The 13,497-nt window shown below is 39.3% G+C and overlaps 1 protein-coding gene across 1 annotated transcript in view; it reads right to left on the bottom strand.

Annotated features, from left to right (window-relative positions):
- Positions 1-13,497, bottom strand: part of PPME1 (protein phosphatase methylesterase 1) — a 69,613-nt gene that overhangs the window by 7,101 nt on the left and 49,015 nt on the right. The window contains exons 10-12 of the mRNA XM_069070834.1: positions 11,784-11,913; positions 7,672-7,716; positions 2,934-2,998 (exon numbers count right to left, since the gene is read on the bottom strand). Coding sequence (XP_068926935.1) covers positions 2,934-2,998; positions 7,672-7,716; positions 11,784-11,913 — 240 coding nt within the window. The remainder of the gene's footprint in view (positions 1-2,933; positions 2,999-7,671; positions 7,717-11,783; positions 11,914-13,497) is intronic.

Genomic DNA, 13,497 nt, shown 5'->3' with positions numbered 1-13,497 from the left:
GGCCCTTTCTTATCTTTACGGTCTTTTAATACTTAGTCCGTTACATAGAATCTACTTCCTTGTAGAGGGCACGACTTCCTACCTGCACCTTTCCCCTGGTTGTTCCTCAGGCCAGACATGTTCCCTGCTCACATCCTCCTGTTAGCTTCCTTGGTTTCCTTCAAGACTGGGGTCAAATCCCATCCACAAGAGATCTCTCCTACCCTGCTGGTCTCCCTTCCCCACTGCTGTCATTCAAGGTTACTTTCCATTCACACAGCAGGTGTAACTATTTGTGTTGTTCCTCAAATGAATGTAAGTTCCTTCAGGACAGAGGGTGTGTGTTTGCTTTTCCTTGTATTCCTAATCTGCAGCACAGAACCTGACACACAAGGAACACTTAATAAATGCTTGTCAACTGGTGGGACTGCCCTGATCACAGTCATACAGCTAGTATAAATTAGAGGCAAGTCTCGAATCCGTCTCTTTTTGATTTCAAAGTCAGCCTTCTATCTATCGTGCCATATTGCCTTTCAAAAAATGTACAATTCTTGAATTATGTGATGCAGCTGAAAAGACAGCTTATTATGTTATCCCATAATTTTATATATATATATATGTATATATATCTTGGACATGCACCACAGATTAACAATACATTGAGTCCAGATTTTAGAGGGAAGAGGAAAGCAGTTTAGAGTGCATTTTAAATGATGGAACACCAGCATTTCAGAAGAACTAAAGTTGCTGGTGACCAAGAGGGCAATGGAATATGACACATGGGATAAAGCATATTATCAATGATGAATTGTACACTGTACATTGAAAGTGTAAGTGTGTGTGTGGTGGGAATAAGCACTTATTAAGCAGGTACTATGTGCCAGGCACTGTGCTAAGCACTTGATCATCTCTCTTGATATGATCAGTGGCTTAAAGCATATCATCAAGGATATGTATGACTGGCAAAGTGGGTAGGCTGACCATTTAGCAAGAGTTAGTGATACTATATTGTAGAGGATCACAGGCCAGTGGGACTCTGACCCTGATGGCTGAATAAGCCCTCTCAGCTGAAGAGCCTGCTATAGAGCCTGGATTGGGTCCCCATCCCCCAAGGAGCTCAAACACACAGGTGTGAGCATACACCCCTGGCCTGGGAACAAAGAAGTGCACAGTGTCCTCAGGGGAAAACAATTAGAAAGTGTTCTATAAAAGCCTGTACATGGGGTAATAAAATTGGCTCTATTTTCCATCACTCTCAGAGTCCTGTCTCTTTTGTGCTTTGTGCACTCTCGCAGCCTCTAGGTAAGCAACTCTTTTTCAGCCCTGCTGCAAGACAGCAGGGCTCACCACACTAGATGCAGACAACTTGAATTCTGTACTAATTAACATCCATGAAATACCCAAAGACCCAAAGGTCTGCTCCCTCCTTGAGAGTTGTTATTCCTTCATTTTAAAGAGAACTAATAACATGGGCGATGTCTTGACCTGTGCATTAACTGGATTTAGGTGAGGCAGAGCTGTACAAAGTCATCACTGACATCCAATGGCAAGACACAAGTCAGGATGATTGGTGATGGCCCTGCTTCCAGTGGTGTCTTTGATGTCTGACCAAGCTCTAACCGCTCCACAGCACCTTCTTCAGCTACCTTAACAAACTGTTCTTATCTGTCCATTCCACCAGGGTTTTAGTCTTCACATGCTTGGGAGCCCACCTGTCAAGATGGGCTTTACTGGGGTGTGGCTGCTGGGCCAGCTATAGCTTCTTGGAGCCATAGGGAACAGGTGGGCACCAAAGGTGGATGAGCAGCCCTGAACAGGGTTCAGCAGCCCTCAAACCAGAGGTGTTAGGCTTTGATTTCCCTAAGACTCAAGAGTAGGACAGGATGAAATGGCATAGATGGGCTGTAACCTGCTCCAATGGAGGGAGTACTTCTACTGGTGAGATCACAGATCCATGGAAATATAAAAGTAGTAGTGAGAAACAATATTACTATCATAGCTTTAAAATAGACTAAGGTGAAAAGAAAAGAAATAGTATCCCGAATGAGGGAGATCCCCTGTAAGACCCAGGTGTAGAATTGTGTCCAGTGCTATGCAGCACATGTTAGGAAGGCCATTTGACAAAATGGAGTGCATCCAGAAGTAGAAGACTAAGGTGGTAAGGGGACTCGATACTATGTCACATGAGGATCTGCTGAGGGAAGTGGGGATCCTAAATCAGGAGAAGATAAGACTTAGAAAGGACATAATCAACTTTATTCAAATATCAAAAGGGACACCATGGGAAGAGGAGGCAGTTTCATCTGTACTACCCTAGAGGACAGAAATAGCAAGGCTAGTGGTGAGGAAGTTATAGGGAGGCAGATCTGGGCTCAACAGAATTTGGGAAGAAGCTCTACTACTAAAGAAGTTCAAGAAAAGGCTTAAGGAACACTAAAATAAGATGTTTTAGAACTGTTTTTATGCCAATTCTCATATGGTACCTAACAGAACTCCCTGCCTTCAGACAGAAGCAGATACTAAACAAAGTTGTGGGGCTGATAGATATCAATACCCAGAGCGAAATCTCTTACTGCTATTACCCTGTATTTTCTTCTACACCACCTCAGATCTGGGTCGCTGAAGCCCATAGGATCCAAAGAGGTCCTGAGTGTGTCTCATAATCTGAGTCTCTGAGCAGCTACAATTGACTGATTTTGCCTCCTAGAGCAATCTAGATTCATATTACTAGTGGACTGACTTGAAGAGCAGAGACTGCAGTTGCTAGGATTCAGGAAGTGGTTTTCTGTCTTTAACTCTGTCAGTAAGAACAGGTTTAAATGCACTTCAAGCAATAGGTGGTCCTGGCCCCCTCCAAGTCCCAAATCTACACCTTATCCATGCCTTCTTGCTCCCAAGGAATTCCAAGTCTAAAATCAGTAAATTCAAGGAGCAAGTTGTAGATTCATCCTCACCTTGTCAGGAGCGTCTTCATGAACTGCATGGCCACACTGAGGAAGTACCTGCATCTGAAACTTTCCTGGAGAAAAATAAAATCAGTATTACCTCAGTTATGTCTCCTGTCTGCCCATCCACTTCCCTTTGAAACACTTTCTTCCAGCGTGGTAGGCCATTTCAACAGCTTCCCTGTCCCTCCTGACTTTGTGTCCTAGTTATGAGGCCTATGATTACCACAAACACAGCAAAGCCATCACTCTATTCTAGTTTTTATTAACAAGTGTTTTAAGACTTACAAAATGCTTTCCTCACAACATCCTGTGAAATAAGTAATTTTCTCCATTTTACAGATGAAAAGATTGAAGCTAAGAGTGGTTCAATGATTTGCCCCAGGCTGAAGGACTGGTAAGTGCTAGAGCTCAGGTCTCTCATGACTTCAAACCCACTGCTCTTCCCAGTACATCATGCTGTCTCTAAAGTTTTCAAAGCATTTTCCAAAATTCTCCAGGGAATGGTGAAAGCACCAGATTCAGTCAGACAATCTGGGTTTGAATCACTCCTTCACTGCTTTTGCACACCTTCTTTCTTAAGCTTTTGTAACACTGTTTTCTCACCTACCTATTTAGCTAATCCTTCCCAGCCTCTTATGCTGGTCATCATCCATATCTCACTCACTAACTGTGCATATACTCCCATGATAGGTCCTTTTTCCTTATTTCTCTATATCCTACTCTTAGTGTTTTCATCAGGGGTTCAAAAAGGTCATTTCTAAGCAGATAACTTCCCAAATCTTTACATCTAGTCCTATCCTCTTATAATCAACTATACATGCACCCTGGACAACTCCACTGAGATGCTGCACAGGATTCTCAAATTCAACATGTTCAAAAGAGAACTCATGTTTTCTCCCTCAATGCATTCCTCTTCAAACTTCCTTCTTTCTCGTGAAGACACGATGCTTTCTTGCCATCCAGTTTTGCAAACTTGGTGTCATTCTTTATCTTCTTTAGCTTATCTACTTCCACAATACATCTCATACCCAATTTCTTCTTTCAGTTCCACAAGCCATGAACTTTCAGCCCTCACAGCCCTTTCCCTAGACTATTCCAATGCTCTCAATTAAAATCCTGGCCTCCAATCTCTCCCCCTTCAAAGTATCTAAAAAATTAATTTTCCTTTCGTGTCACTCCCCTGTTCAGGAAGCTTCAATGAAGGGGGAGCTAGGTGGCACAGTAGATAGAGCACCAGATCTGGAGTCAGGAGGACCTGACTTCAAATCCAGCCTCCAACACCAGCTCTGTGACCCTAGCCAAGTCACTCAACCCTGATTACCTCCAAAACAAAAGAAATACAAACTAGAATACAAACTCTTAAGCACAACATTTTAAGTTGTTCACAATCTATCCATAGACTACCTTTTTAGACTGAGTTCATATTTACTCATCTTCATGCATTCCATGCTCCCCTCACGGTTGTTACCCCTAAACTCAGCATGCCATTGTGTACCTTTGCACAGGCTGTCCCTTGTGACTAGAATCTATTGCTTCCTTATCTCTGCTTTTTAGAATCCTTAGCTTCCCCTAAGGCTAATTTTAGGGGTCATCTCCTAAAGTGGTTCCTGATTTCTTTAGCTCTAGTCCCCTCTCCTACCTTCATTATTTCACTCATCTTTTCAAAAGTTGTCCCTCCCCATCCTACAACAGACCTAAATTAGCTCCTTGAGGGCAGAAAATGACTTGTGCAAAGATGGTACTTGATGAATTGGAATGATCACTTGACCAGTATGTTGTAAACAGAAACCTTATTCAGGTCCAGGTTACTAGACGGCCTCTGGTACAACAGTTGAGGTTCTATGATTCTATAAAAAACATGGAGACCCACTGTCTACGCCTGACTTTGGCTTGGATAATTTACCATCTGTAGAACGTGAACTTATTTGGAACCAGGAAGAAGGTGGGTGGGGGTGGGAGCAAAAGTTCAAATTTGGCTCTTGAGATTTGATTAACAGCTCAGAGCTGAGATGAACAAAGAGACTGCAGAGAAGTATCTGAAAGAACAAACTATGCCATCTGGGAAAGGTACATGCTATCAGGGGAATCAACTATGACCCAGGTGTTCTTTTGTGTAAAAAACTGCTGGTGGACTCAGCGGTTAGCATCATATTTCTACCTTCACATGAGCACACAAAGGAACCAAAAACGAGAAACTAATGAGTTGATGGATAAAAATGACCCAGGGCTAGCTGTTCATCTTCACTGCCTTACACTACTTCCTTTCAGTTAAACTGTACTGAACCTTCAAAATCTCACTATGAAACTGATACCCCGCCTTTCAGTAAAAAAAAAAAACAGAACAAATCTTGTGCTCTTTGCAGAGTAGAAGCCCAGAACTAGATAGAGAAGCTTGCTATGGAATGGTAGGAAAAAAAACCCTGACAAGAATTTATAAAAGCTATACTGGGGGAAAAGTAGAGATCAGTGAAATGACAGGGACATGGCTCCAGATAGATGGGATAACAGAGGACAGCAGGGAAAAGGTAGAGCAGCTTTGGTTTTCTTGTCAAGGACATTGATTTATGGATTGGAAAGGACAGAACAAAGACAGGTAGTAGGAAGCTAACATTCAAGTTAACTAAGGAGCTGGTGAAAAAATGCTTGGCTGCCCTTGATGAGTTCAAATAAAATGACCCACATTATATACTGGGAAAAAAAAAAAACAAACCAAACAGCTAGCCTTTAGATACTAAAAAACTGGTACATATGACTGCTAGGCCAATATTGATAATATCTAAAAGATCATGGAGAATGGGGAGAGGTAACTAAGGAATGGAGAAAGGCAAATGTTCTGATTTTCAAAAAAAGATAAAAATGGAACCTGCAGATTATAAACACATGAGTCTAACTTCAATTCCCATAAAAATTCTAGAATGTATTACTAACAATCTGGTTAACGAACATCTATAAGAGGAAGTGGTGATCACAAAGAGCCAACATGAATTCATCAACAGGTGAAGGGGCCAGGAGAATGCTATAGATATAATTTACCTATATCTTAATAAAATATTTGATAAAGTCTGTCAGGTTATTCTTGTAGAAAACTTGGAAAGATGTGGCATAAACAATTGTACAATTAGATAAATTCTAAGCTGCCTGAATGATTGGTCCCAAAGAATGGTCATTAATGATCTAAAATTAGTTAAGAAAGACATTTCCTGCAGAGCATCCTGGAGGCTTCTGCATGACCTTGTGTTACTTAACATTTTTATCAGTGACTTGGGTAAAGGAAATTTGTAAAGGACACTAAGAATTGGAAGGCAGACTGGATAACAAACTTAATATCCAAAAAAGATTTTTTACAGGTTAGAATAATATGAAATTTAATAGGAGTAAGCATGAGGTTTTATACTTAAGTTTTTAAAAAATTACTTCATAAATATAAGATGGTGGGATGTGGGGTGGTTAGATAGCAATTTGTTTGAAAAAGCTATGGGGGGTATTGGACTGAAACCTAAATATGAATCCAACACTTAAAATGATGCCTAGTACATAGTAATGGTACACTTAATAAAGGACTCCTGTGGCTGCTCTAAGTTTCCTGTGCTGATTCATCATTCCTATCATGTCACGCTCCCTACTTGTGTGTGTATTCAGGGTCTTTGTCTCATCTCTCTCTCTCTACTCTCTCTTGGTTACCTCCTAAATTCACATGGCTTCAATTATCATCTCTATTCTGATGACTCTCAGATCTATATATCCATACCTAGTGTCTCTCCAAAGCACCAGTTCAGCATTACCAACTGCCTACAGAGCAAAATAAATTGAAAGTTCCTTAGGCATCTCTACTACAACATATTCCAAAAGAGAATTCATTATTTCCATTCTAAAACCTCTTCCAAACACACCTATTCCTGTCAAAGATACTAGTATGCTTCCCATAACTCTGATTTGCAAACTCAGATTTGCAAAATCCTTTATTTTTCCCTCTCACCCACACCACATAGCCAATCAGTTGGCAAATCTTGTCATTTTTACCTCCACAGTTCTCATATTCATCCTCTTCCCTCCACTCTCACACTCACCATTCAACTTCATGCTCCCATCACCTCTTGTTTGGATTGTTGCAATAGCTATCTAATTGGTCTCCATGTTTTAATCTCTTCCTTTGCCAATCTATCCTCCACATCAGTAGCAAAGTGATTTTCTTTAAGTGTAAGTCTAACTACATCACTCCCAGTGATGTAGTTAGACTTCCTTTTACTTCTACAATCAATTACAAACTCCTCTGTGAGTCACTTAAAGGCATTTATGAAAGGGACCCATTCTACCTTTTCAGCATGATTATACACACTATGGTCCAGCCAGAGTGTATTTCTTAGTGTTTCTTATACTTGACAGTCCATTTCTTGTCTTTGTGCCTTTGCACTGGTAGTCTTTCCCACAATGCTTGGAGTGTGCTCCTTTCCCTCTTACTTCTACCTCACAAAATCCCTAGTTTCCTCTGAGGTTCTGCTCAAGCACCACTTTGTACATGTCTTTCCTGATCCCTCAGCTGCTACTGTCTCCCCTCAGATTATTCTGTGTGTATCTTGTGTGTGTACATATGTTTATGTGTATGTACATATTGTACCCCCAGCTATACTGTAAGCTCCTTGAGGGCAGGGCTTGTTTCATTTTTATCTTTGTATCTTTAGTGAGTGCATATCAGAGTGTCTGGCATATAATAATCATTTAAGAAATGCTTGAGTGAAGAACTTACCTTGCATCTGGCCAATTGTGAGATCTTTATCTAGCCTGTCAACACCTAGAACAAAGAAGAAAGACCATGAAGGTTTCGTGTAGGAGGATATCCTCTGAAACTGGTTTAAACAATGACCTATATGCCCACAGACAAGTCACTTAATTCTTCTGGGCCTCCATTTCTTTATCTTTTTTTTTTTTTGTAAAGAAGAGGCTTGGCGTAGATGACCTCAAGGTCTAAGGTCTCTTTCTGCTCTAAGTCTATGATATAACTCTGCTGCCTGAACATGGGATCACACAGAAATCTCAGAGATGGCAAGGACCTCACTGGCCACCTAGTTCAATGATATCTGAACAGCAATCCTTTCTAAAACACTCTCAAGAGGTCATTCAGCTTCTTGTTGACTGGGGAACTCATTTCTTCTTGAGATAATTCATTCCATGATAGAATACCCATGAGTGCTTGACAGCACTATAATTTTATACCTTTAGTCTAAATTCTGAACTCCAGTACCATGTTGGCTAAGTCTAATCTGTCTTTACATGCTAATACTTGAAAAACTTGAACACAACTATTATGCTCCTCCATTAATTTCTCTTCCTTTGGCTAAACATCTCCAATTAATTTTCATAAGGCCAGTTTTCAGTGCCTTCACCATCCTGGCACATGCTATTATGTTAATATTCTACCTAAAATGTGTTACCCAAAATGAAATACACTATTCCAAGTGTCATCTAACCAAGTAAAAAAATCACATTATCATCAAAATTTTCTGCTCAACTATACCAACATAATCAAATTCTCAACTCAAGTCAATGTCTTTACAGACTTGAAATGGCATAACTCAAAATTTATTTTCCTTTAAGACTTAGTTCAAATGTCACCATTCACAAGTGACCTTTTCTGGTGCCCATGCCCCTCTCCTTTCCCTACTAGAGTCTCCTCTTCTAATGTTACCTTGCAGCTATTTTGCATATGTCTAAAGAGACCTACATATGCATATGCTGTGCCCCCTATTAAAACATAAGCTCTTTGGGAGCAGGGACTATTTTGCTTTAATCTTTGGATCAACAATATTTAGTGTTGTGCCTAGCACCAGAGTAGTTGCTTAACAAATGCTTGTGACCGATTTAAGCTCATAGTATTCAGAGTCTCAAAAAGTTTGCACCTCTCAAAGAAACCTGCCATTCTATCCAGCATAGAACCAATGTGAAAAGGGAAAGCATCCATGCTATAAAAGTCAAGCAGAAAGTTCTGTGAATTGCTGAATTCTTCTTCCCAAACCATTAAAAACCTGCACAATTGGTCTTCTTTCTAAACCTGACGTGTGACATTCCAATATCCTGTTTCAGTGCCTTTAGTTATTTCTCATGCTCAGAATGTATTCCCTACTCACCTCCAATTCTTCCTTCAAGATTCAGTGAGCACGAAGTCTTTCCTGAAGCCCCCAACTGCTAGGACCCTTTCTCCTAAACAACCTTGTGTTTTAACTATGTAAAGGGAATTTGATTTTCCTGTTACTAGACATGATATGCATAATGAATATACTAATAATTTAGATTCCTCAGAACTCCCATTTTACCAGAAGATTCTGGCTTGGGAGTTAGAAGCTTACAATGCAGCTTGAAATGATCAACTGAACCCTTGACAACACACTTACAATCACTACATTCCTGTGCCTGTGTACCTTAAGTAAAGCAAATCAAAGATTAGAGAAGGTGTTCCCATCACAGAACTCTGATTCTGTGCCCCACCAAGGAATGACTTGAAGGACCTGAAATAATACTGTTCCCAAAGGATGCTAGAACACCTGTATTGTGGACTTGTCATGGAAAACCACTCAGGCCCTGAAAATGATTGTTTGTAATCCCCCTTCCTTCTCCCTTCCCACTTGTGAGATATAATCTCTGCCTTCACTACAGCAAAGTGGAATTCTGATAAAGAGAATCCTCAATTTGCAAATCTGTTCCTCATCATGAAACTAATTAATTAAAGCACTACGCAATTATTGGCACCTTGTCTCTGGCCTGATCTGTTTCACCATTCCCAGGTTAGAGATTGGTTCAGTAAAATTCTGTTAACAACTACTTTTGTTTATTTGTATTTATTCTCTTTACACTAATTCTGTATATACTTACAGATGTATTTGTTGCCTCTCCCATTTGAATAAAAGCTCGAGAGCTGAAATCATTTCAGTTTTGTATCTGTATCCCCAGTGCATATCATGATGCATGGCATACAGTAGGCATTTAATAAATGCTTTCTGACTGACTGAAAACTAAGGTCCTTGTGTACTTTGTTCAAACTCAATTCCTTGGGACCTAACATCACGATGTTTTCTTTTCTACCTCCCTCTGAAGACAATTTTTTGATTCTCTAATGCTTTCTGATGACATTCCCACTAGTCAATGTTTAAGCTTGAGAGGAAGACCAGGATTTAATAAAGAAGAAAATGCAGGGGTGCCAATGGTAGCTCACACCAAGAGGATGGAATAATATAGCTTAGTTTTTGAAATTCTGATCACTCCAGATGGGCCCAGATCTAGTTTTTGAAATTTTGATCACTCCAGATGGGCCCAGATCAATTCAAATTCCCAGAACCTGAAAATGAACCAGATCCCAGTTTCACTAGATTCTATATCCTGTCTCATAAGGCAGTGGATAATAATATTCAAAAAACATCATTTGGGCTATTCCCCAATAGGTAAGTGGTCAAAGGAGAGGAATAAGCAAGTCTCAAAATATTAATTATGAACTATTAAATATATGAGAAAATGATCCAAATCATTAATGATAAAAGAATGTAAATCAAAACAATCCTAAATTTCATCTAATACCATGCAAATTGACAAAGACGAAAGATGAGAATAAGCAATGTTGGAAGGGTTGTAGGAAGCTACGCATCTTATTGAATTGTTAGGTGTAGCCATGAATCATCAAATATTTTGGAAAGCAAATTGGAATAGGCAAATAAAGTGAATAAAATGTCCATACCCTTGGACCCAAAGATTTTTCTATTACTAGGTTTATACCCCAAGGAAGCTACTGGTAAGAAGAAAGTCCCCATATAAAGAAAAAAATTTATGGCAACACTTTTTTTTTTTTTTTGCTTTTTGGAGGCGGGAGGACAGGGCAACTGGGGTTAAGTGACTTGCCCAGGGTCACATGGCTAGTACGTGTTAAGCGTCTGAGGCTGGATTTGAACCCAGGTCCTCCTGACTCCAGGGCCAGTGCTCTATTTACTGTGCCACCTAGCTGTCTCTATGGCAGCACTTTTTGTGGGAGCAAAGAGTTAGAAACAAAGTGGATGACCATTGATTGGGGAATGATTAAACAAAATGTGGAACACGAATGTAATAGAATGTTATATTAGAATGTGAGTTCCTTGGGAGTAGGGCTTGTTTGTTTTTTTTGGGGGGGTTGCCTTTCTTTGTATTCCTAGTACTTAATACAGTGCCTGGAACTTAGTAGGCACTTAATAAATACTTGTTGAGTGACTTACTGTGCTATAAGAAATGGTGAATATGATGAATACAGAAATGCATGGAAAGATTTATAGGAAATGATGAAAAGTGAAGTATTTAGAGCTAAGAAAACAATATACATATAATGACTAAGACAATGTAAAGAACCACCACAAAATATTCAAAAAGTGAAAGCTAAAAATTACAATGAACATGCACATCTCTAAAGAAGAGATCCTAGAAGACACCCCTTTACAGAGGTGGGATATCCATGAGTGTGGTACAATTCAAATATTTTCAACCTTTTTCAATGTACTGAAGTTTTGCTGATTTTTGTCTTTTTTTTCCTTTAAAAATATTACTTGTTTTATGGAATCTATCTATCTATCTATCTATCATCCTTCCCTCTCCTGCTCTGCAAGTAGAAGGGAGGATACTGGGGGATATTTTGGTATTAAAAAATGAGATACTAATAAAAAATTTTATTTTTTTAGAAAAATCAGGGTATGAGATCATATAAACAGGGAAAAATTATGTTTCTGAGGAGGTGGGAGTTAAGAGAGTGGAATTCTCATTAACTTTATTATTGAAGCCACTATTTATTTGGCAAATTGTTTTAATAAGCATCACACCAAATAGCATATTCACAAATAAGCATCCACTTACCTGCCAGAAGTAGTAGCTTAGGGATAGGACAGCTAAGGAAGAGATTAGATAAGCCTCTGAACCAACCATCCCAATACTTTTCTGTTTTTGCCAGTTCAATTCTCCAGGTGTATGGATGGTCCTTCTTGGTCTAAAGGAAAAGAGAAAAAGTTAGACCACTGACTATAATCAGAGAAAAAGAGCAATAATTCAACAAAGATTTATTAAGTTCTTACTATATACAAGGCACTGTGTTGGGGATACAAAGACAACAAATGACATAATTCTTTTTTTTGTTTGTTTTTTATTATTTTTTTTATTAAACTTTAATTTATTAATTTGTTTCCTTTTAGTTTACAGGATTCAATTCCACAATTCCTTGAATTTCACATTTTGTCCTCCTCCCCCCCATGGTGGCTTATTATCAAGTTTAGGATCTGTAAATACTTTCACATTATACAATGGTCAGGTTATAAGGATGGATTGTACCAGCTGGAATGAAAAATGGTAAAGAGGACATAAAATCAAATAAGAGAACAAAAAAGATCAGGTATTTTGCTTCCATCTGGATATAAATTTAGTTCTTTCTAGTTCTTTCTCTGGATGCACGTTTTTCTCTCCATCATGCGTCTTTTGGGATTGACTTATATCCCTGCATTGTTGAGAAGAGCCCAGTCTATCAAAGTTGGTCATCACACATACGTTGTGTCTGTAATTGTGTACAAATTCCTCCTGGTTCTACTCTTCTCACTCAGCATCAGTTTGTATAAGCCTCTCCAGGTAAATATGAAGACCGCCTGCTCCCCGTTTCTTATAGCACAATAGTATTCCATAACATGCATATACCACAACTTGTTCAGCCATTCCCCAATTGATGGGCACCCCCTTAATTTCCAATTCTTTGCCACAACAAAGAGCTGCTATAAACATTTTTGTACATATGGGTCTTTCTCCCATTTCTATGATCTCTTTGGGATATAACCCTAGGAGTGGTATTGCTGGATCAAAGGGTATGAAAGTATTTATAGCCCTTTGGGCATAATTCCAGATTGCTCTCCAGAAAGGCTGGATCAAAATGACATAATTCTTACCCTCTACATTACCTTACTCAAGGAAAATTTAAAGAGAGAGAAATCATCAAGGGAAACAAACTCTCCTGGGAAAAGATAAAGGAATACCAGGATTCAAAAATCATGATATATCCAGGCATTTCTGATGTGGGCAGGAAGAAAAGAATCTTCTACTTTTAAGTTTTGGATCTCTAAGTACCCCTCCCCTTTAAATGTTCATCCAGGAAGGTGGTGGTATCACACAAGAAAAAAAATTCTATACTATCAGAAATACAAAGTCTGGATAAGACGCTATCCCCCTGGCCTCACTGTAGTACTCAGACATCTTAATGTAAGAGCTATAAAGGGAAAGGGAATAAGCATTCATTAAGTGCCTACTATATGCCAGGCACCGTGCTCTTCATTACCGTGTTTCCCCGATAATAAGACACTGTCTTATTAAATTTTTTGGACAGAAAAACAGCAGAGGGCTTATTTTCAGGGGAGGGCTTATTTTAATGAACATTGACAGCAATTTTAATAAACAGGTAAATGTGAATAAAAAAATGTACCTTTATTCAATAAGCAAATCACTGGGGAAGAACAGGATGACGCTCTCACCGCTGCAGCTCTGATTGGATGCAGCTCGGAGCGCGGCGTGCGTTTCATGGGGGGGGGGGGGGGGG

This window comes from Petaurus breviceps, unplaced genomic scaffold (genome assembly GCF_028583685.1).
Source record: "Petaurus breviceps papuanus isolate PSGF00001 unplaced genomic scaffold, PetGlider_PUasm1.0 90823, whole genome shotgun sequence".
Taxonomy (NCBI): Eukaryota; Metazoa; Chordata; class Mammalia; order Diprotodontia; family Petauridae; genus Petaurus; species Petaurus breviceps.
Note: the sequence above shows the minus strand (reverse complement) of the source record. Positions and strands in the feature narration are given on the sequence as shown.